Source organism: Bos taurus, chromosome 13 (assembly GCF_002263795.3).
Source record: "Bos taurus isolate L1 Dominette 01449 registration number 42190680 breed Hereford chromosome 13, ARS-UCD2.0, whole genome shotgun sequence".
Lineage (NCBI taxonomy): Eukaryota > Metazoa > Chordata > Mammalia > Artiodactyla > Bovidae > Bos > Bos taurus.
Genome location: NC_037340.1, coordinates 70,835,909 through 70,861,119, shown reverse-complemented (window position 1 = coordinate 70,861,119; position 25,211 = coordinate 70,835,909). Strand labels below are relative to the sequence as shown.

Here is a 25,211-nt window from a genome sequence, read left to right as displayed (position 1 = left end):
GTACTTAGATGAGTCTTTGAGGACCTGAATTATTCAGCAAGTTTTCTCAGTCCACAAATGTATTAGTTATTGTCAGTATAATTAAGTCAGTAAAAGAAAAGTTTTCCTATTTATTTTCCTACAGAACAAGAAAAATTATAACAAAGGGAATATCACAGACTTACTTGAGTCTTCCTTTTTTTTTTTTTAATTGTTCAGAAGCCAAGAGCTAGAAGAGACATCAGAGAAAGACTGCAGGCAGTGATTTTTCAACCATTCTTTTGGAGAGTGGAATCTGTTTTTCAGTCATGTGAAATCTTAAGTGACATGCCAATTTATGAAATAGATTAAGATGGAGAAGCTCTGCCTTTAATGGCTGGCAGAGGGCCAGCAGCCCTACCTGTTCAGGAACCCCACATGCTCCCTCATTACAGTGAGTCTGCAGAATCCTGAGAATGTGTTGTTTGAAAATTCGTGATTTAGTTCAACTCATCTAAGAATCAGATAATAAAAGGAAGGCACAGAGAGTTTATTCAAGTTGTAGTCTGTTCAAACTGATGTTTGCAATTCTTCTCTTTTAGTGCAGTGCTCTTTCATGATGAAATTTGAATGCTCTTCCAGTTTTCTACCAGTAATATAACAAAGTACTTCCCAAAATTTAGTGGCTTAAAAAAATAAGCCATGAGATTTAGTGATTTTTCTCATAAATCCGTACTTTGGCTAGGGTTTGCAGGGAATGACTTGTTCCTGTTCTATGATATCCAGGGTCTTAGTTGGTAGAATCCAGTTGGCTGGGGGTTGGCTGGAAGCATCTCTCTGTTCATACAGTCTTAGAGCCTCTCCACATGGCCTCTTCTGACCACAGCAAGCTTGGGATACTTAGCCTTTTTACATGGAGCCTCAGGACTCCAAGGGAAAGTTCCAAAGACGCAGCCAGAGCCACAAAGCTTCTGTTTGTCCTATGCTGGAAAGTCCCAGAATGTAACTCCTGCTGTGTTCTATTGGTCACCTAGGGCCAACCCTGATTCCGTGTGGAAGGCACTGCGCTTGGACGTGAGTCTGGGGAAATATGGACCACTGGGCAGCCATCTTGGATGCTGACTACACGATTTCCTTGCTTTTGCTGTGATCTTACTGCACAGATTCTGATGTAGTGTAACCTTAACAGAGAAGTCATTATTTTTTTCCTTAGATCTCAGGAGCACTGTCATAAATTAGTTCTAGAAGGCCACAGAAATCTGACTTAAGACCAAAACATCATAATTACCAGGAGACTAGCTTTAGTAACCATGAGAATTTTCAAACCATTAAAATGGCCAAATGCGATCTGGCTTCCTCTGCATGCATAGTGAGTTTCTCCATCACAGGAGAGGTCTCCTTCATTTCTTCTACCACTGCAAGTGCCTGACGCTCAAGGACGCTGACTAGTTGAGAAACTTGCATCTCCTTGAGCTTAGGGAGTAATACTATGTGCATTTCTAAGAACCAAGATTTCTTATAAATCTAATTCTTGTTTGTTTGTCTTTTCTTTTCCCCCACTTTTGGACATTTCCTTCATCTGACTGCCCATCAATATATAGAAGAAATGCTTATTCCTACTCCTATTACTTGTAAGTATCGACCTGGGGTGACTTTGCTTTGTGCCCTGTAAGGCAACCTGTAGCATGCATTTCCTGCACCAACCAAGTGTCTGTTGGTTTCTCATACTCACCTCTGTCTAAGTCACCTGCAGCCACAGCGTTTTGATTTTGCCTTGATGTTTTCCATTTGAAAATGCCCTGTCACCGTTCATGTCTGTCCTGTTTCTTCCATCTTGGATCCCGCCCCCCGCCCGCCCTTTTTGTTTTTGGAGCCGTGAAGGGCTGTTTCTCCTTTGTCAGTATAAGTCTCTAGTTAGAAATCCTCCAATTCCAACAAGAGGAAAACCTGATCCTCCTGTAGGATTTGCACACATAAAACAGAACCACTGATCTCAGCAACTTCAAAGCCCATTTATGTCTGCTTGGGAAATGCATAGCCCTAAGAGCTGAAAGATTAGAAAGAAATTCATTGGCTATTTCCAGTATTTCAGGAAGTCTATAGGGAATCGTAGCTTTATCTAGAACCAGCTTCACAGCAAGGTCTTTCTCTGGGGCTAGAATTATCCCAGTCTAGTGTTTATCATCAGTTACATCATGTTGTCAGTGCACTTTGCTGGTAGTTATAGATGATTGACTAACAATTTTTTTTTTATGGTTTTTCTTATTACTCAACCAGACGTTTTCACAACATGAGGGTAAAGGAGAAAAATTCCATAAATAGATCCTTGGTAATGAAGAGTTAGAAAACCACTGAATTAGTCTCACATTTCTAGTAGGCATTTTCCGTATTTGAAAATTCAGGTCCAGAGAAGTATGTGAAGTACATGAAATCACGCATCCAGTCATCAAGAGAGAGGGATTAAAACCAGAATGCCTCACTCCTTGTAAAGTGTATTTTCCATCATTCCATGTCTTGCTCCACCTCTGGCAAGCCCAGCCTTGTGAGAGAGACCATATCTGTTAGTGATCATCTTCTGAAGCCTTCACAGATGAGGAGGGAGCCAGCCTCCCCATCTCTCTGCTCAGTATTTGGGTCCCTGCTCAATAGGTCCATGCAGTGAGCAGACGAGATTCTGGGATCACCACCCTGATGTTATATAGGAACCAATGAACCCCAGCCACCAGCACCAAAAGTACCAGACAGCCTGCTTCATTTGATCATTCATTCATTTGAGAAACATGCATTGAACATGCACATTATGACCCAGACACTGTGGATGGAGGGATGACCAGGACTTTGAACCCTACCCTCATGTGCAGATCTATCAGAGAGACTACCCAACATTACATACTTGCTAGCTCAGCTGAGAGGTACCTACAGGGACAGGTACTGTGCTATGGGGACACTTAGTTGTGTGACTGATTTTTTTTAGTGGGCAGGGGATAGTTATCAGTGCTTCTAGAGATGGGTTTATCTAGGGCTGAAGAAATAAGAATTCCGAGCAGGGAAAGCAGTAGGTGCAAAGACACGGAAGCGTGAGACAGTATGGGGTACTGTTGCCGCCGGAAAAAGTCAGAGTTCTGGATTCAAGTTACGTCTCTGTCACTCAGCAGTTACATAGCCTTTAGCAAGTTTTCTGAACTTTTTCAGCCTCTTTCCTCTTAACTCTAAAATAGGGATAATAGTGCCTAGCTTGTAGAGAATGAAGAATTTTGTAAAGTGCCTTGCAAATAAATGGGCACTCCTGCAACGTAAGTTTTCTTTTGTATCCCCTTTCAGAAACCATGAGGAGTCAGGGCTGAAGTGGTAGCCCCTCATGGTGCCTCTGGTCTTCTAGGAGATTCTTACAGGATCAATGTGCTACATTAGGTATGGGCATGCAATGCCTTCTGGGCAACTTGCCGCCTAAGTCTGTTAGCCAATGTACATAGCACTGTCCAGAGGCCCACTTTGTACCATTCTCTGTCCTGGGCCCTGTGAGGAAATCAAACACGAATGGTATGGAGGTACAGAAGAAGATACACAAGTACTCGTGCTTCAAGTTGCAGCGATAAGCAAGGGTCTTTGAATCAGTGCAGACTTGGAGTTCTAAGTGACAGATCCTAGGGTGTGACACTCATGCCAGCTCAGGAATGGGGCACAGTTAAAGATTCAGAGGAGGAGGAGAACTGGCAAAGCAGACAGAAAGGTGGGAGGAGAACCACAGAGAACCAAGTGAAGTCCACTGCAGAAGGAAGACTTGACAGTAGCCGGTGCTGCAGAGAGATGGAAGTGGAGGGCTCGGGCATGGCCCTGGACCAGCAGAAGTCACTTGTGCAGGTCCTGGGGTAGCCTTGAGGGAAGAAGCCAGCCTGCCCAGGGCCCATGAGGAGGGGAACTTCTTCTTAACCACTGGGCCCTAAAAGAGAGGAGAAACATGAGATCGGCCACTTGAAGGGCCAGAAAGTCCTGGAATGTATATGTAGAGGAGCCTGTGCAGAAGGGAGTGGCTGAAGATGCTGGAGGTGCGGTACCCAGAGAAAAGGAGGATCTGGAGGCTAAGTGGAGACAGGGAGCCGAGGAGGGTGTGTGTGACCAGTCTTGTGAAACCAAAGGATTGAGGGATGCATGTAGATGGTGAAGGGTGAACAGAATGGAAATGATGGACCCCTGTGGTCTCCAGATTCAAAATTCCATTCCGCCACATCTTAGGTAGAGACCCTGAGTGGGTGCTTTAAGCCGTCTCTGTTCAAATTGTGGGTCACAGACCTGCAGCACTGACATCACGCAGGAGCTTGTTAGAAACACAGCACCCGGGACTTCCCTGGCAACCAGTGATGGGGACTCCTCACTCCCAAAGAAGGATGCACAGGTTCCATTCCCAGTCAGGGAACTAAGATCCCACACGGCGCAGCCTAAAACAAACAAGCAAAAAACTAAATGCAGCACTTCCATTCCCAACAAGATCCCTAGTTCATTCGTGTGCACCTTTAAGTTTGAGAAGCACTGACTTACCCAGGCTCAGTTGTCTCCTCTATAAAACAGGAAAAATAATTCCCTCCTCGCAGAGGTTATGGAGTCACCCCATCCCTCTAAAAGCTTCGAAGTCATCCACTGAAAGAGAAAGCCTCCAACATACTCTGGCTCAACAGTGAAACTCATATGCAATCCCCAAGTTGTTGTGGAGTTCCCACTTACACGTCAGGTACTGGTCAAGGTTCTGGGATGTAGGAGTTCGCTCAACAAACAAAAATCCCTGCCCACATGAAGAGTTTTAGTGGGGGGAGACAGAGAAAAAACACCATATATAAGAAAAGCAGTATAGGTGTTATGTGATGGCCAAGAGAGGTAAGGTGAAAAACACATAAACTATAGAAAGAGAATGTAAAGTGTGGGTGGGAGAGGAACAGAGGAATGTTTTTTCAAAGCCAAGAGGCCCTCAGTGTCTCTCCCACATTAAAAGGTCCCATACACAGGATCAGGCGTCCATAAACTTTTTCAGTAAGGAATCAGTAGTAAATATTTTTGGCTTTATGGACTCTCTGTTGCATCTACTCAACTCTGATGCTGTAACATGAAAATAACCATACAGTATGTAAATGTATAAGCAGGAATGTGTTCCAATAAAATTTTACTTGATTCAGAGAGTGGGCCAGATTTTTCCTGAGAGCCATAGTCTTCCTATCCCTGCTTTTGAGATAGGGAGAGAATGTGGTTCAAGATTCATCCTGTTTATGAGCTTCTATGATGTTCACTGGTGGCTCAGACAGTAAAGAATCCATCTGCAATGCAGGAGACCCAGGTTCGATTCCTGGGTCGAAAAGGTCTCCTAGAGAAGGGAATGGCTACCCACTCCAGTATTCTTGCCTGGAGAATTCCATGGACAGGGGAACCTGGTAGGCTACAGTCCATGGGGTTGCAAAGAGTCAGACACGACTGAGCAACTAGCGTGCACACACACACACACACACACACACACACACACACAATGCGTTGCACCCTTGCATGGCAACTGGACCAGCCTAGAAGGAAGCTGGTAGCTATGTTGTTTTTAGCTGGTGTGATGTGTGGGGTTCATGTAATGCTCAGAGAAAGCCTGTGAGGTACAGTTAATGTGTTGAGTCTATTCAGACCTTGAGACTGAGGTTTGAGGACTTGTGTATACACACAGCCAGGATGTGGCAGAGCTTGGGTTTGAATCCAGGAGCCCATACCCCCAAGCCCTGCCCATCCTTCTCATTAGACTTCAGGGCGCCTACCCGGACTGTGTGCTTGGAGGGCCCTTGGCCAGGCTGTGGGAGGGCCGGGATTTGAGTGCAGGTTTTTCTGCCTGTACATCCTCTGTTCTATGCAGGGACAGCAGTGCCTTGCTCAGGACAAGAAGTGGCAGCTGTTCCTGGCTGGCAAGGAGGCCCTTGAGGTAATCCTGTCTTTGCTGTCCTGGGGACTTGCCGTGAGATCAGAGCTGAGAGTGCTGGGCTGCCAGATCAGTGGTAGTTGAGGGGTTAGAGTAAGAGGTGACCAAAAGGAAGTTAATGTCCCAGGTAAACAGAGCTATAGATAGAAGGCACTTTGGGATCTAGGGGCAAAAGAATCTAGAGTGGAGTCCCTTCACTGCCTGGTACACATTTTTAAAACAAAAATAATGTGGGTTTTGGTACCAGACTCAGATCACAATTTAGGTCTGCCTCTTCTGTCCAGTTGTTCAGACCTCGAGCTGTCACGGAACCACTCTGAACTTCAGGGTCTTCATCTGCAAAATGGTAATAGCAACTTGCCAGCATTTTCGTGAGGCGTAACGAACAAGCATTATCTGTAGAATGACTGACACAAAGTAGGTATTTTATAAAGAGCGGCTGTTATTCCTCACATCCTGAGCTAACAGAAATGCTTCTCTCAATTCCTTTTTGTCTTTCTGTTGTAACACAGCAACCAACAACTTCAGCATCTGCTTTTTAAAACGATATTAAGAGTCAGCGTGTGTTCACGGGTTAATTTACCTCAAGGCATGTGATGGGCACAGTAATTGTTTTGAACAGAGATGGTTTAGTGTAGTAGTTGTTGAAAAGGCACTAAGGTGTCTACCAGCCGTTCTGACAGAGAGCGCTTAACTGTTTCACTTAGCTTTGTTTGAGTATCACAGAGGAGGGTACCTCCTGGGTTGGTCTCTGTGTGCAGACACTCTGGAATGCTAGGACTTTTCACGTCCTTTGACTTTCTCCCCATTCCATCATGTGTATGTATTTATTTATTTTGATTGGGCTGTTATGTTATGCAACAACGTGAATCAGCTCTAAGTGTACATGTATCTCCTCCCTCTTGAGCCTCCCTCCCACCCACAACCATCCCAACTACCTAGGTCAGCACAGAGCACAGAACTGAGCTCTCTGTGCTATACAGCAGGTTCCCACTTTAAATCCTACATTTCTTCTTCAAGGTCCAGATCAAACATCAGCTCTCAGAGGAAGATGTCTCTGATTCTTTCTACCTACACGAATGTCCCTTTTCTCCAACTCTGACTGCAGTCACTGCGTTATCATGGGCAGGAGCAAATGTGTCTTAAGGATGTTTCTTTTTCATTAGCATGTTCCCCATGGTGTCCTGACACTCACAGTGAACCCCCAGTACATGTTTGTGGAATGAATGAACAAGATGAGATTAAAAGACCTAACAGCTAAAGTCAACAGGGAGATGATCTGTTCTTAAACAAACAAACCGAAAAATGTAACAGTTTTTAGATGCCTCCAGACCCTGTCTGTTGCTTGCTTCTGTGGATTTAAGGCAACTTTTTAAAGTCTGTTTCCTCATTTATAAAGTGGGAATTAACAGTGCATTCCTTAAAACTTATTTACAAATCAGAAACAGACTCACAGACTTAGAGAATGAACTTACGGTTACCAGAGGGGAAGAGAGGGGGGTTGTCAGAGAGTTTGGGATTGACATGTACACATTGCCATATTTAAAATGATTAACCAGCAAGGACCCTCTGTATAGCACAGGAAACTCTCCTCAGTATTCCGTAATAACCTAATTGGGAAAAGAATTTAAAAAAGAATAGGTACATGTATAACTGAATCACTTTGTTGTACACCTGAAGCTAACATAACATTGTTATCAGCTGTGTTCCTATATAAAAATAACACGTTTTAAAAAATGCATTCCTTACAGAGATCTTGCAAGGATTCAGGGAGACATTGTTTGGAAAATGCCTCGCCTTTAGTAGGCTTTCAGCCAAAATAAAAACTGCCTCCTTTTTCTGAAATGCATACACCTTTTCACACCAGAGGCTGTTGCAAATCAAATGTCATTGCCTCAGTACATTTAAAGAGGAATTTGAAATGATGATATCAAGAGATACTCAAAAAGTAGTCTATGTAATTCGTCAGTCACTTCAAATAAAAATGAAGAAAAATAGGATTAGAAGGAAACCATTTAGAGATGATAAGTATCAATTACCGAAAGCTGACAGCAAACGTGTTGTCAGTGAGGATAGATGGTGTTACCGTGAAGGCGAGTCAGAGGTGTCTGCCATGCTACGGCTCTTCAGCGAAGGGGAAGCCCTCGGTGAGAACTCTGAGTCCTGGGCCCCACCGCCGACCTACTCAGTTCCTTTGGAAGTGTGAACTGGGAATCTGTGTTTTACACACAACTCAGGTTAATATTTTGCATGCTGACTCTCCTGATCCTCACATCACCCTGATATAACTGTCCTTTGTTCAGGGTCCCACCTTGGCAGCTGCAGTCCCCTTTTCCTGGAATGCCTACCCACCCTCCATGCCTGGAAAATTCTAGTATCATTATCTGCTTTTAATTTTATTGAAATGTAGTTGATGTACAATGTTATGATTTCTTCTATACAGCAAATATATATATATATATGTATGTAGGTATAAACACACACACATATATGTGTATGTGTATATATATGTATATATATTCTTCTTCATTATGGCTTATAATAGGATAGTGAATATAGTTCCCTGTAGGATCTCGTTGTCTACTTATCTTATATATAATGCTCTGCCTCTGTGCATCCCAAACTCCCAGTCCGTCCCCTCCCAGCCACCCTCACCTTGGCAACCGCAAGGCTGTTCCATGTGTCTGTGAGCTTCTCTTGGGTTCATAGATATGTTGATTTGTATCATATTTTAGATTCCACATGTAAGTGCCTTTCTCTTTCTGACTTACTTTGCTTGGTGTGATCATCTCTAGGTCTATCCACGTAGCTGCATAGAGCATCGTTTCATTCTTTTGATGGCTGAGTAATATTCCATTGTATACATGTACCACATCTTCTTCTTTATCCATTCATCTGTTGATGGACATTTAGGTTTGTTTCCATGTCATGGCTCTTGTAGTGCTGCTGTGAGCATAGCAATGCATGTATCTTTTCGAATTATAGTTTTGTCTAGGTTTATGCCTAGGAGTGGAATCACTGGATTATATGGCAACTTTGTTGTCTGAGGAACCTCCACAGTGGCTGCATTAGTATCTTTAAAAGGGGAAATTATTCTCTCTTTTAGATGGCCCTCCTGGACTCCCACAGACCAGTACTGGGCTCGTTTATAACTTTGCTGTGCATTCATCTTTCATCCATTCACCCACCGACTCACCTTCATGAACCGTTCTCAGATTATACTGCCCTGGGTATATTTGCACATCTTTCTCCTTGTCACTCTGTTGATTATGGGAATGAACACTCACAGGTGGGTGTGTGTGTGAGGTAGATAACCCGCATTTTGTTTCATCTCTCATTGACTTAGAGTATTCCATTCTTATCCATTTTCAGTTATTTTGGCATATGGTGATGGTAGGGCTTTCAGATCATCTATTTTGTAATTTTTTATTGGTTTTAGTCTAGAAAGGTACTCGCATGTCACAATTATAAATGCATAAAATTAACCAGTGCTGTTGCAACAAGACAGATATTAACGCACTGGTCTAGACTGTGTGCACAGATGGAGTTGGGTAAGGATTGCAACTGAATGGATGCTTTATTGTTTATTCTATTGAATTAGAGTCTAAACACAGCCATCATGAATACCAACAGACCAAATCTATAAGTCAGAGCCTCTGTCACCTTAATCAGGGGAAATACAAATGAGTGTTTCTCTTCAAAGGTGGCAAAAGATGTTTATACTTGTTTCAAATTTATACTTTAAAGTTTTGAAACCAACCAAGTATCAGTGATGCCTTGAGACTTAGAAAGGTGTGTGATTCTACACGTTTCTATTCCGTAAACACATTTGAACTCTATAAAGAAGGTGAAAGACTGGGGGATTCTCTTGTGATGGAGAGGAGTGACCTAGCAAAAGAGGGATGGAAAGAGAAGTTTCTGTGGACACTGTTGAGATTGCTGCTCAGATCCACCTTCAGGGATGGACTTACCCCTCAGGTGCTACAACTGCTGCTGACAGACAGTTCTTGGCTAACTGCCCTCTTTGGGATAGCTTGGTCTTCAGAACTGCCTCACCCAAAGTCCTCCAATAACTGGTCAATAGCTGATTTTACAGGATGTAAAAATCAGTCCAATATCAGAGTTGCCCAGGGGGTTGGCTTAAAATAAACCCTCACAGCAGCTACATCACCATTCAGATTCCCCTCTGCCCACTTTTTCCCCTCTCCTCCCCTGTCTACCCCTCCCCTCCCTTTACTTCTCTTTCCTTCCTTCTCCTTCCCTCCTTTCCCCCTGCCCTCCCCTCCCCTCTCTTCCCCTCCCCCAGACACTGATCCCCCCCCACCCCAAGAAGCTCCTTCTAATATATCTCCTACATGCCAATCTCTGAAAGTCAGATCTCCAAGAGCCCAACCTATGACACGCCCATTCAGTTTGCTCACTCTACACTGACAAGTAGATTTAAATATATATGTATGGCCCCCTACCACTTGAGCATGCATACTTCATTGTCTGTGGACACTGTTTACAAACTAATTGGGTTACCACTTTTGTTGGCCACTGATAAGTAAAATCTAAGAAGTCCTTCCTTAGGCAGTCATTCATTCATCAGCATTTGCTTCTCACCTGTGCCTGTGCTGGGCAGGAGGACTGTGGGCATCTTCCTATACTGCTTCTGCCTCGGGAAGCTCATGGTGTATCCCAGAAGAGTGTAGTAAGATCCTGTTTCTGAATCAGCCAGAAGAGAGAATTAGGGTCAGCTAAAGAGAACTATGAGAAATGCTGGGCTGGAAGAGCACAAGCTGGAATCAAGATTGCCAGGAGAAATATCAGTAACCTCAGATATGCAGATGACACCACCCTTATGGCAGAAAGTGAAGAGGAACTAAAAAGCCTCTTGATGAAAGTGAAAGAGGAGAGTGAAAAAGTTTGCTTAAAGCTCAACATTCAGGAAACAAAGATCATGGCATCTGGTCCCATCACTTCATGGCAAATAGATGGGGAAACAGTGAAAACAGTGTCAGACTTTATTTTTTGGGGCTCCAAAATCACTGCAGATGGTGATTGCAGTCATGAAATTAAAAGATGCTTACTCCTTGGAAGGAAAGTTATGACCAACCTAGTTAGCATATTCAAAAGCAGAGATATTACTTTGACAACAAAGGTTCATCTAGTCAAGGCTATGGTTTTCTCCAGTGGTCATGTATGGATGTGAGAGTTGGACTGTGAAGAAAGCTGAGTGCCGAAGAATTGATGCTTTTGAACTGTGGTGTTGGAGACGACTCTTGAGAGTCCCTTGGACTGCAAGGAAATCCAACCAGTACATTCTGAAGGAGATCAGCCCTGGGATTTCTTTGGAAGGAATGATGCTGAAGCTGAAACTCCAGTACTTTGGCCACCTCATGTGAAGAGTTGACTCATTGGAAAAGACTCTGATGCTGGGAGGGATTGGGGGCAGGAGGAGAAGGGAACAACAGAGGATGAGATGGCTGGATGGCATCAGCGACTCGATGGACGTGAGTTTGGGTGAACTCCAGGAGTTGGTGATGGACAGGGAGGCCTGGCATGCTGCGATTCATGGGGTCACAAAGAGTCGGACACGACTGAGCGACTGAAAGAACTAAGTGCCCAGCCATGGTGCCCCCTTAACAATGTGTCACCAGGGCAGGAACAGATTTCACCTCTGAAAGCACTTACCTTCAGCAAATATCCTCAAACTGAGAACAACTCTTGCTGCTAGGGCTGTAGCAAAGATAAGATCCTGAGATGCACAAAGTGGAAAATGCCTTTCTAAGTGTTTCAGCAAAGTGCTTTTAATGGAAGGAAGTACTTTAGTTAAGCTTTGCAATGTTGATGATGATGATAATGATTGCATCTTGTTTGTGTATATAGCTTTATCTCTTCCAAAGTGCTTTCCCACTTACTACCTGGTTGTCTCTTTGGGCTTGGAGGTACTTAGCAAGATATTATTAGACAGGTTTCTGTGCTTTGTAGGAAAAAAACCCTGGGCATTCTGGCTCCAGTTTCAGTTAAGTGACTTCATTCCATCTCAACCTCAGTTTCTCATCTGTAAAATGGAAGTAATAACGCCTACATTTCATAACAACTGTGAGGTTTAAGTGGCATTCTTTTCATTCATGAACATTTACTGAGCAATTCCTTTGTACTAAGCACTGAGCTAGGTGTAAATAAGCATTTTGAAAGAAATGGCTTCCCTGGTGGCTCAGACAGTAAAGAATCTGTCTGTAATGCAGGAAACCAGGGTTCAATCCCTGGGTTGGGAAGATCCCCTGGAGACGGGAATGGCTACCCACTCTAATATTCTTGCCTGCAGAATTCCATGGACAGTGAGAGCCTGGCAGGCTACAGTCCATGGGGTCACAGAGTCAGACAAGACTGAGCAACTAATACTTTCACTTGAAAGGAATACCCTTCTCTCAAGGAGCTTAAAACGTGACTTGGACATGTTAATAGTTATAAAATAATATTGTAAATACATGAAAGGGAAGCAGTGAAACATGACAAAGGAAGGAAGTATCTGATTTCTGCTTTGAGGAAAGATATCATGGGCTAAAGGGCCGAACAGGATGCTTGGTATAGAACAGAGGCAAGATGTTTTGCTGAAGAAATAACACATTCTCTCCCTTTTTTCCTTTGCTCATTATCTTGAAATACACATACACACACACACACACACACACACACACACACACACACGCACACACACCTTTTATAACCAGCTGGGAAAAGCTTGGACAGGGGAAAAAAAGAGGAAGAAAGGGCTGGATTAGGAAGGAGAAAGTTTGAATCCTAGGTCCACTGCTTAGCAGCTATGAGTTCTAAGCACTCAGAGCCTCAGTTTCTCATCTGTAAAATGGAAATGATAGTGCTCAAGTCATGGGGTCATCTTAGCAAATTAAATGATAGAATGTACATCCCTTTGGGTTTCCATTTCAGTTGCATCTCGTTAGACTGTTGTCATTTATCAGATGGTAGAGCTAAGCTAGAACAGCAGGAATGGGGGAAGACAATGTTTTATCAACTTCAAGCATAAGTTACATGAAAGAAGAATTTGCCAGATAGAATGAAGGTAGGGCAGTTGTAGATGGTGATTCTTAAACTTCCAAAACTTCTCCTCTGAGCAGTTGGATAGGACACCCCCTCTTCTGGTTTCCATCTCCGCTGATTTCAGTGAGAGCTCAGAGTCAATGAATGATTCTGGCAAAAACCACAAAGGTAGATAATGTCATTTGAGCACAAGAAGATTTCATGGACCAGTGGGCAGAGAAAAGGCTGGGGTTGAAAGTAGAAGGGCTGTCATATTTCTGAATATAGGGGCAGAGGGACAGGTTTGCCCTGTGTGGTGTGGCTGTGAAAACCTGCCTTAAATGAGGCATGGTTCTCCAAACGTGGAAGGGGCTACTCTACTCAGGGCAGTGTCGGGAATGTTCCCTCTTTCCTGGGAACAGGGCTCAGATGAATTGGTGTATGTTTCAAAAGAACAGCCACACAGGGAGGGGACCACAGCCACAACCTAAAAAGAAAGATTAGAGAACCGACCGATTCCACTGTTCTCGAGTGGTGCCTAGGCATTTTAAAGCTCTCCAGGTTCTTCTGATCTGAAACCTTTGTTGAGAACCACTCATGTGGGAGAATTTGAGAAGCCAGGATCGTGGAATATAGGCATTTCTTGGTCTGGCCACCTAACCCAGAACCTCAGATGAAAATTTAGCCCTGTGAGATTATCAAACAGATACAGCTTTGGTTAAAATGTTGGAACCTGAGTTTGGAGAGCAGGGTCCATAGAAGATAGATCGCTATTTGATAGCACCATTTCCTTTCTATAGGTATTGAGGTAGACAGTCCTTATGCTGTTCATAATTGTGTATAGACCATTTAATGAATGGCAAAACACCCCAGGCACATTTTAAAATAGTGTTTAATATCTCTTAGCAATTACTCCTCATAGTGGTGTTGGTGGAATAAAGACCCCTCAGCCACGATCAATCCCCTAAGAATTATTTGTTCATAAGCATTCCCTTCATTAATGAAACCTCAAGAAGCTCAATACTTCTTATGAGATCTTTCTTATCAGAATAAAAGAGTGTTGGATGAGCTTCTTTCTGGAACAATTTTATTGTTTATTGGTTGAAGTTTTTATTGTAAATAGTTGACTTACAAGGTTCTGTTAGTTTTGGGTGTACAGCAAAGTGATTTGGTTATACATATATAAATATATATCCTCTTTTTTTTACATTCTCTTCCATTATAGGGTATTGCAAGATATTGAATATAGTTCCCTGTGCTGTACAGTGGGTCCTTGTTGGTTATCTGTTTTATATACAATAGTGTGTATATTTTAATCCCAAACTCCTACTTTATCCTTCCTCCCTCCTGTTCGGTAACTTTAAGTTTGTTTTCTATGTCTGTGAGTCTGTTTCATGTTTTGTAAATAAGTTCATTTCTGGAGCAATTTTTCCTTCCAATGGCTTTGAACCACTATGCAGAACATTCTGAAAAAGTGGGAAATATTGGGCATATTACAGCCACCCATGTTTTTTAAGAGGAAATATTGAAAGATTAGTCTGACTAATACCCTGTTTTTACTGGGAGGATTTTGTTTTTGTAAAGAGTGAAAATATGGTTTTATTAAGGTTATAAGCCAAATTGAGCCTCAGGATTAAAGAAGGCTTGTTTTGTTTTGGAAAACAGCTTGGTGACAATACGCTTTCCTAGAAACGGAGAAAAGCTAAGAATGCCTATACTTTATTTTACTTCGTTCTTGCTCCCCTGTGCCATTTATTATTTGGACATCTACTGATGAGGGAGAGAACTTCTGGTGAAATATCTAAGTTTAGATATGGTTGATGTGGGATTTCATACATTCTTTTATCTTTGCTTTACACAGTAAACCTACCATGAAAATGGAGGATCTAAGGTTTTTCCAGGAGATGCATGGCTGATGCAAAGTGTATCCATCCACTATATTGCCAGGCAGGTGTCTTCCGGCCATCCAGTCTGGGGGCAGTTTACTGAATAAATCATACTTCTGTAATCTCATCTCCTACTCCTTAAGGATTTTAAACAGCCTTAGCTTTGAACAGTGAAGAGAATAGTACTTGAAACTTAGGAGCAGCATTGTAGTAAAAGAACATGGATTCCATTTGCATTTGAACCCTGGACTCCTACTGTCTAACCTAACTTCTCCAAGCCTCTGTTTCCACATCTTATAAAAGAGGAATAGTAAGACCAAATCTGGAGGGTTTCTGTGAGAATTTATCAGGATTACACTTGCAGCATCTATTCTGTGTCTAGTACATTAGAAGGTGCTCAGCACATTATAGTTATTGTTATTTTTGTATTTTGTTTTATATTAATATGTCCATTCATGTTGTGCAGTGTATAAAGTACTTTCTTGTAGACATATCTTGAGTTTTTTTTTTTTTAGTCTCTTCAGTGAGGAAGTATCATTTTAAGTGTAAGGAAATGAAGGCTCACCACAGTGCCCAGGGCACAGACTATAGGAAGAAAGAAATCTCTGAAACAGAGAGTTGCCAGTTACTAGTGCTGTGATCTTATCATGGGTTGGGAAGTGGATATGACAATAATTCTGAAGAATTTATATGGCAGCAAAACTGATAAGAGTTATACCCTCTAAGACCAGGTAGGATAAGTGATGAATAAGTCAGTCATCACTTATCCCATCAAAGTTAGTCCCTACCTGAAAGTTTATAAAACATTGTTCCAAAGTGTAATGAGGTTGGGGGACATTCCTTTCAATACACTCACTGCATAAAAGGGACAAGAATCAAACAGGAACAAGATTGATCATCTGTTTACAATTTTATGATGTTTTATAATCTGCTTTGGAGAAATACAGACAGAGATTAAAGAGGGATAGGAATAGGATTGCTTTGTGACTTTTTTAAAATAGGTCTCTTGAGTCCCGCTTCTAATTTTATGGAGCAAACTTTTGTCTCTTAAGATGGTCTTGTTTAGAGTGTCTTATAAATAGGGTTGTGCCATGGAGGGGATTTTATTCACATTCAGCTCTGCCAAACATAGAGAAATAATTTTATTTAAAAATGTACCCAGACGATTATGATAGTTAACATGACAACAGGTGTCACATTTCATTTTCTGAACAGTTAAGGTTTGAAGGCTTTTTTCCCCCCTTCTTTCTTTAAGAATAAATGTTCAATAGCATTTTAGAATCAGCTTGTTTGTGTCTGTAAGAAATCCTGATGGGTTTTGATTGGGCTTGCGTTGAATCTGTAGATCAGTCTGGTAAGATCTGTCATCTTAACAATATTGAGTCATCTGGCCCAGGAGCATGGTGAAAGTGAAGTCGCTCAGTCGTGTCTGACTCTTTGCAACCCCATGGACGATAGCCTACCAGGCTCCGCGGTCCATGGGATTTTCCAGGTAAGAATACTGGAGTGGGCTGCCATTTCCTTCTCCAGGGGATCTTCCCAACCCAGGGATCGAACCTGGGTCTCCTGCATTGCAGACAGACGCTTTACCGTCTGAGCCACTGGACATGGTATGTCTATTCATTTGGCGTGGGTCTCCTTCAGTGTCTGTAATCACCCTCTTGTAGTTTTTGGCATGCAGGTCCCGTGCATATTTTGGTGGACTTTTACCTGAACGTTCCTTTTGTGTGTGTGTGCAGTTATAAATGGTACTGTTCTTTTTATTTCATATTCTAACTGCTCATTGTTAAGTATAAATTAGACTGACTTTTGTATATAAAAAATAAATGTGCATGTAAACAAACCAAAAAAGAAAAGAGAGGTCTTGGCTGGAGAAAGAGTAACTTACTTCACATACACAAGGCCGTTGCATGAAAAGATGGAGGAGGCTAACCCAGACCAGGTAGTTAGCAAAGTACCCAGCACATGTTCAAAACGTTAGTTCCCATCTGTCTTGCCTTCTTATGTTCTGTGTTGCTCAAAAAAAGCCAGGCAGTGTTAAGAGGATTTTGGAGCTTGGAACTGTGTAATAGTTAAGACGTTACAATTTAGTTCTAAGCAGACCTGGGTTTGGGTCTTGCTCTGCCGCATACAAGCTGTGTAATCCTGAGCGTGTTTCTCACCCTTTCTGGTCTTCCTTTTCCTACGCTGTAATATGGGGCTGATACAAGAAAGGTGGTAACCTGACCAGGGCGCAGCGCCTGGCACCCAGCAAATGCTCAGTGAGCTTTAGCTATTCTCGTTACTTTGGTTGTTGTTAAGTTCCCAGAGGAAGATGCTGGAGGAGTGTAAAGAACTTCCTAACAATGCTTTTCCCACAGAACCAGTTGAATGTGAGGTAGTGAGCCTCCCATCACCAGAGAATGGACCACCTCCTCGTAGGATGCCACAGAGGAAGTCAAGCTTCCTGAGAGCTTCCCCCTGTGTTGCTGTTGCTGTTGCTGTTAAGTCGCTTCAGTCGTGTCCAACTCTGTGCGACCCCATAGACGGCAGCCCACCAGGCTCCCCTGTCCCTGGGATTCTCCAGGCAAGAATACTGGAGTGGGTTGCCATTTCCTTCTCCAGTGCATGAAGGTGAAAAGTGAAAGTGAAGTCGCTCAGTCCTGTCCGACTCTGAGTGACCCCATGGACTGCAGCCCACCAGGCTCCTCCATCCATGGGATTTTCCAGGCAAGAGTACTGGAGTGGGGTGCCATCACCTTCTCCGCCCCCTGTGTTGAGGGACTTCTTTACCATCATCACCCTCCACCATCACTCACGGTAGCATTAGAAGCAAGTGGTAGCCATTCCAGGCCTCCCTGGAGTCATCTAAGACAGGGGTCCTCAACCTCCAGGAGCTAATGCCTGCTGATCCGAGGTGGAGCTGATGTAATAGAAATAAAGTGCAGAATAAATGTAATGCACTTGAGTCATCCCAAAACCATCTCCTCTCATCCATGGAGAAATTACATTCCATGAAACTGGTCCCTGGTGCCAAAAAGGTTGGGGACCACTGCCCTAAGACTCTTGGCCACAGACACAAAGAGCTTGGAGCAGTAGACAGAAATGGTACCTGGGAAAAAAGCAAACACAGACCACACGTTCTTTCCATCAGCTGCAGTTTATGACTGCACATTAAACTCCATTGCTTTCTTTCAGCGGCTGGTGTTGAGACCCGTCATCTCCAGCCCAGTGCCATCCATTCTCGCTTTCCCCAGGAGCACAGACAGACCAGCCGCCGTTCTAGTGTACACTAATTAATTTATCTCATGCTTGTGATTTTACGGTGCATAAGTGCTGGAGCATTTCTGTTTATTCTTCTCCCCGCAAAGCACCTCACATTGCATAAAGACCATGAATCTCCATGGCAAACGCCGGCTGTTTTGGGCTCAGGAACAGCCCACCGGCTGCCTCTCATCTTGCCGGTACTGCCTCTTACAGCCACAGGAACAGCTCCATTCATTTATCCTTAATGACATTTTGACGTTTCAATCAGTTCATCAGATGTTCCTTGTGCAAGACTTCTCCCACACAGCCAGGCCAGGACGCCTGGCCACTCTTAATGCATAATGCATGAGACCATTGTGCTGCTCAGTGAAGTGGACCTCTGATGGACCGATACCTCTGCTCTGCACAAACTGTGTGTTCCTAACAGCCCTGGCTCCCCAGGTGACCCACACCACTGCTTCCAGAGCCATTTTCTCTATGTTTCCAGCTGGCTGAGCTCAGAGAAAGCTGGTCAGCTCTAGGAAAGACGTGCTGGTTCAGAAACATACCAGCCCCAGTGCTTCTGGGTGTGGCGGGGAGCAAGAGTGTGCCAAAGCCCTGCCTCACTCAGGGATTTAGAGCAGCTTGGATTCCACTAATTCAGATGGAAGACACACCTATGACAAAGCTAACATCTTGAATTTCATTAAACTGGTGCTGCTTAAAAATAATGATCGTAAAGACATTCTGATAACAATAATGGATATCAAAGAAGAAAGGAAAATTATCCTTAATACCTTCAATCTAACACATCAGCTTAGACATACTTTCTCATAGTAGTAATCACAGTGTAGACACAGTTTTATTTTCCAGTTTTTTTTTTTAACTTAATGTAATCCAGTTAGCACTTTCCTATGTGGTGACATAGTTATCATTTTTAATGGTGCTCCATCATTTTAATAGCTGCATAATATTCCATGCAGGGATGCACCATAATTTCCTGAATGGGCTCCCTATTGTTAGACATTTATGAGGCTTTAACTGATCATTTTCTGTCCAAGAGAAGAATCTGAGGAGGCTGAGAAAGAGAAAGCAGAGCTCTTCAGGCTGAGGAACTGAGGGCCAGATCCCACCTGGTCCCTTTACCTGTTTTAGGAGTTTAGGATTAACTCCGTGAGCCTCAGATCCCTCATCTCTGAAACAGAAGAAATAATCACCACTTTGTAGTGTTACTCTATGTGAGGATTGCAGGTGGTTTCAAGGTACCTAGGACATGGTATGAGTGAAGTGAAGTCACTCAGTCGTGTCTGACTCTTTGCAACCCCATGGACTGTAGCCTGCCAAACTCTTCCACCCATGGGATTTTCCAGGCAAGAATACTGGAGTGGGTCACCATTTCCTTCTCCAGGGGATCTTCCTGACCCAGGGATCGACCCTGGTCTATCACACCGTAGGCAGATTCTTTACTGTCTGAGCCACCAGAGAAGCCCTCATGGTAGCACATGCTAGTATTTACTAAATGTGAAACTATTATGTCCTTAGGTGTTCGTTCACCAGTGGATCTCGATCAGAGTCAGGGCAGGTCTGCCTGCCCTACACTCCCCTCCCCCCAGGGACATTGAGCAATGTCTAAACAAATTTTTTTAACTTTTTATTTTGTCTTGAGTATAGCTGATTAACATGTTGTGATAGTTTCAGGTGGAAAGCAAAGGGATTCAGCGATGCATGTACATGTATCCATTCTCCCCAAACTCCCCTCCCCATCAAGGCTGCCACCTGACATTGAGCAGAGTTCCACATGCTAGACAGTAGGTCCTTGTTGGTTTATCCATTAATGTGTGCCTGCCCATCCCAAACTCCCTAACTATTCCTTTCCCCTATCCTTCTCCCTGGCAACTGTAAGTTCTTTCTCTAAGTCTGTCTCTTTGTTTTGTCAGTTAATTTGTATCACTTCTTTTTAGATTCCACATATAATATATGTCATATGATATTTCTCCTTCTCTGTCTGACTGACTTCACTCAGTATGACAATCTCTAGGTCCGTGTTGCTGCAAATGGTGTTATTTCTTTCTTTTTAATAGCTGAGTAATGTTCCATTGTGTGTATGTATCACATCTTCTTCTTTATCCATTCCTCTGTCGATGGACATTTTGATTGCTTCCATGTCTTGGGTATTGAAAACGGTGCTGTAATGAACACTGGGGTGTATATATCCTTTCAGATCATGTTTTTGTTTGGATATATGCCCAGGAGTGGGATTGCAGGGTCATATGGTAAACTGTACTTTTAATTTTTTAAGGAACCTCCATGCTGTTCTCCATAGTGGCTGCACCATTTAACATTCCCACCAACAGTGTAGGAGGTAAACACATGTTTGATTGTCACACCTGGGGGTGGGAGAAGCTACTCGAATCTCTTGAGTGGAAGCTAAGGATGCAACCGGATATCTGCAGTGCACAGCACAGCCCCCTCAGCAAAGCATCATCCTGCCCAAAAATCAGCATGCATGGTTGAGAACCAACCCCCAGCATACATGATGCTGTGTTTTTCAGTATTATCTACATAATATATATTCCTTTTTTACTATTATTTTATCAGGATAAAATCTCAGGAAAATGGGAATGCTCAACTAAAGGGTATATTATGCTTATTGGCATTTTTAGGAGACCTGGGATGGGGGTGGGTGATGGGAAGAAGGTTTCAGGTGACTGTTGGTGAAAAGACAGCCAATAAAGGGCATATGTTCCCCCAATGGGCAGGAGATGACATCCCATAGACCCATAGTTCTCCTAGATAGTCCCAGCATCTCCTAGAAAGTTGGAAATGCATATTTTCAGGCCTTACCTCATACTCACCAAATCAGAAACCCCAAGAGTAGAGCCCAGCCATCCCTATATTAACACGCTTCTGAGGTGATTCTAATGCACTCTCGGGTTTGTGAATCACCACCACGCACCACTTGTAGTGAAAGGCCAACTTATAGAAGAGCAAGTAGATCCCTGGGTCAGGAAGATCCCCTGGAAAAGGGAATGGCTGCTGCTGCTGCTGCTGCTAAGTCACTTCAGTCATGTCCGACTCTATGTGACCCCACAGACGGCAGCCCACCAGACTCCCCTGTCCCTGGGATTCTCCAGGCAAGAACACTGGAGTGGGTTGTCATTTCCTTCTCCAATGCATGAAAGTGAAAAGTGAAAGTGAAGTCGCTCAGTCGTGTCTGACCCTCAGCGTGTCTGACTGCAGCCTACCAGGCTCCTCCGTCCATGGGATTCTCCAGGCAAGAGTACTGGAGTGGGGAGGGAATGGCTACCCACTCCCATATTCTTGCCTGGAGAATACCATGGACAGAGGAGCTTGGCTGGATACAGTCCATGGGATTGCATAGAGTCAGATACAGCTGAGTAAGTAACACTTTCACTTCAAGGAAGAAGGAATGCAGATGACCAGTATGAAGAAGGAGGAGAAAAAGAACCAGCATTTGCTGAGTGTCTGTTACAGGTCAAGACTATGCTTAGGAATTAACACATTATTTCTAATCATCCTAGAAACTCTGTGAACTGGAGCTTATCAAAAATCTTCCTACACATGAGTCTCATGGAGATGAAGACACAGTCATGATCTGGTTCGAGCCAATCTAACCTGGGGCCAAAGTGCATGGTATTTCCACAGCACCAAGAATAGAGGGGGTGTTTGCCTAGCCCAGGGGTTTGGAGCTCAGTGACCTGAGGCCATTCAGGAAGTTCCCACTATCTGAGCCATAGAATCTGTCCTCACTTTCCTTCAAAGCATTGATTTCCTTCCCATTGCTTAGTATTTAACAAAGACTTACATGGAGCTTCTTTGGTAGGTGACAGATCCTATTGTCAGGACTTTAGTATTTGTAAGTCAGCATCTATTGCAAATGCTTGTTGTGAGAATTCACTGTATTATTCCTGTTTACCAGATGAGGAAACTTGAGTTACAAAGAAGCTAAGTCATTGTCCAAGACCACATAGCCAGTCAGTGGAGCCAGCATTGGACCCATGCGGTCTGGCTTCAGAGCTTGGAGATGCTGTTCCCACTAGGCTCTGCTTCAGGATCTGAGGGGTAGGGTGACCAGATGCCCAACAAGAGGAGAGCCTTGCATCTGTCTTAGGCCTTCTGCTGTACTGCTTCCCTTTCCAGCTTCAGGGGATGGTCAGATTGGGTCTGACTGTGTACTCAATAGAAAGAGAGCCCATCCAGGGGAAGACAGAGAGGCAGATGCAGGCTGGTGAGAGAAGCAGGGACAGGCGGGTGGAGGCACAGACATGGAGAGCAAGAGAGATGGAGGTGACAGTGGCAGTGCCCAAGGTCCCTTGACCTTTTGAATTGTGGTAGTATGTGCTACTGTTGCTTCAGTAACTTTGCCATTCTGGTAGAAGCATGAAGAAGCCCCAAGCAAGGGTGATGAGAGTAGGAGAGGAAAGAAAGAAAGATAGCCCTAAGTTGTATCAAACTCTTGCAATCCCATGAACTGCAGCCTGCCAGGATCCTCTGTCCATAGGATTCTCCAGGCAAGAATACTGGAGTGGGTTGCCATTTCCTTCTCCAGGGGAACTTCCCAACCCAGGAACTGAACCCAGGTCTCCCACATTGCAGGCAGATGCTTTACCAACTGAGCGATGATGGGATTAGGAGAGAGAAGACCCACCAGTTATTTTTCCAGGTTTGGTACCCAGCAGAGGTAATGAGCAGACAGAATGTGTAGGGACTCAAGGATGTGAGTGGGTTTGAAAGTGAGCTTTCTGGCTGCATGTATGTGCTTATCCATGTCAGTGTGTGTTTGCCTGGAGAGGAGAGGAGCTGGCTGGTAAAGCTTGGGCACAAGGATATACACGCATGGGTCCTTAGCTGAGTGAGACATAACAAGGAATCTTAGAGGACACTCAGGAGCCTGACTGCCTGGGTTTAAATCCCAGCTCCATCTCTTAAAGCCTGGGTGGCTTTTGGGGAGTTACTTCAACTCTGCCTCACCCTTTCATCTGTAAAATGGAATTAGTAATACTATTAATCTTCCAGAGTTATTAGGAGAATTAAAGAAGTTAATTGTGTTTGTAATAGCCTTAAATAATGCCTAGAAAGTGAGCCGATGCGGGTTGTGAAAGAATTCACAGAAGGTTTTTATTCCCTTTCCAAGAGAGGAAAAGGGTCAGTCACACAGAGCTGAATGATTGAGTTTCAAAGGGCATGCTGTAGAAAAGAGGGGGTGGTTCATAGTTGTATCTGGCCTGTCCGTTCTGCAATAGGATGTGATTTTTGTGAGAATCTAATTTCTTCAGTTATTTTGCAGTCCTTGGGTGTCTGAAAGAGACTGGATAGTGGACCTTGAGAGGCACTATTCTCTTCTGAACAATGTTAGATGGGTTTGCAGAAAGAGAGAAGTGCTATTTGCATGTTTATTAAATAAATACACCAAACTTAGGATTTATCATTTCATGGTTAGTATATTCAGTTCCTGGGATTGCCATAATAAGATACCATGGACTGGGTGGCTTAAAACAACTAAATGTATTCTCTCACAGATCTGGAGGCTTAAGTCCAAAATCAAGGAGTCTGTGGGTCATGCTCCCCTTGAGATTCTGAGTAGACACTTTCTTGCCGCTTCCTCATTTCTGACGGAGGCTATAAACTCTTCAGGGTCCCTCAACTTGCAGTTGCCTCACTCCATTCTCTGCCTCTGTCATTACATGGCCACCTCCTTGTGTATCTCTAGCTAAATTCCCCTCTCCTTGTAAGAACAGTAGTCATCCTGTATTAGAGCCACCTTAACTGCTTTACATCTGTAAGGAGACTATTTCCAAGCCTGCATTGGCCACCAATTTTTCTTGTAGAAAACTTAAGATCAATTGTAAGCATTCTCATTTTTCTTGTATTGTAGATATTTTTGTAGGATTTGGGGAGAAGTTTTAGAAACCATCATCTCATTAAGGAAATACTTCATTATTTTAACTTGAGGTTGCTGAGAATGGATATGAATGAACAAAACAAATGGTACTAAATTGACTTTTTTCCTGTTGTATTAGTAAAATATTTCTAAAGTTGTAAAATATCTAATTCTATAAAGATGCAGTAACATTTTTGAGATGATTAAAAAAAAAGACCCTATTTCCAAATAAGGTCACAGTCACAGAATATGAAAGTCCTAACCTCTGGCATGGGGGGGCTTCAGTATATCTTTTAGGGCAGCAGTTCCCAATATTTTTTGCACCAGGGAATGGTTTCATGGAAGACAGTTTTTCCAGGGATTCAGGTAGAGGGAATGGTTTGGGGGATGATTCAAGGGCATGGCATTTATTGTGTACTTTATTTCTCTATTACATCAGCTCCACCTCAGATCACCAGGCATTAGATCTGGGAGACTGGGGACCCTTGTTTTAGGGGAACACAGTTTAACTGGAAACTGTCATTTTAAAAGCATCAGTTCTTGCAGTGGTTGTTAGATGCCAGTTCCCCACCCCCGTAGTGACAACAGTACCAGAAAGCGGAAGTGGTATATCCTTGGTAACTCGCTGAGAGACCTGGACACCTGGAAATGGCACCTAGCTGTCGTAACTCCTGGCCATGCTCCTTCTATGGGGTAGGGACTCTTCATTAATTCCGATCTGCTGAAGACCTTGTTCTCAAAAACGGGGATATCAAACTTCGTTATGCATTAGGATTGCTTGGAGTGCATATTACTCATCTAGAGTTTCTGATTCAGTTGGTCAGGGATGAGGCCAGAGAAATTGTATTTCTAGTATGTTCCCAGGTAGAGCTGATGATGCTGGTTCGGAGACTACTTGGAGAACCACTGTTCCACATTGGTGGTGCTTAAGCTTGGTGGCACATTACAACCACCTAGGGAGCTTCTGGAAACCCAGATGCCCAGGCTGCACCCCAGACCAATTAAATTAGGATCTCATCAGTAATTTTAAAGCTCCCCAAATGATCTGTGCAGCCAAGGCTGAGAAGCACGGCTCCAGAATACATCAAAGAATGTTTTTAGAGAAAAGCCATTCTTCAGGGTATCTATTTTAGAGGATTTGTATTTAATAAATAATGAGCCCATTTAAATCAACATGGCTGTGTGCTGTATTTAAAAGGTTACCAGAGAGCATTTATTGAGTGCTTACTGTGTACCGTGCACTGGGGGAAATGCTTTGGTAACTACTACACATCAT

General features: G+C 43.4%; 1 protein-coding gene across 12 annotated transcripts in view; it reads left to right on the top strand.

Annotated features, from left to right (window-relative positions):
- Positions 1 to 25,211, top strand: part of PTPRT (protein tyrosine phosphatase receptor type T) — a 1,155,533-nt gene that overhangs the window by 991,733 nt on the left and 138,589 nt on the right. For 7 of the 12 annotated variants that reach the window (XM_025001261.2, XM_059893057.1, XM_025001260.2 and 4 more), the window contains one exon: positions 1,560 to 1,589. The exons of the other annotated variants lie outside the window; for them this stretch is intronic. In XM_025001261.2, the coding sequence (XP_024857029.1) occupies positions 1,560 to 1,589 (30 nt within the window). The remainder of the gene's footprint in view (positions 1 to 1,559; positions 1,590 to 25,211) is intronic. 12 annotated transcript variants of the gene reach the window in all.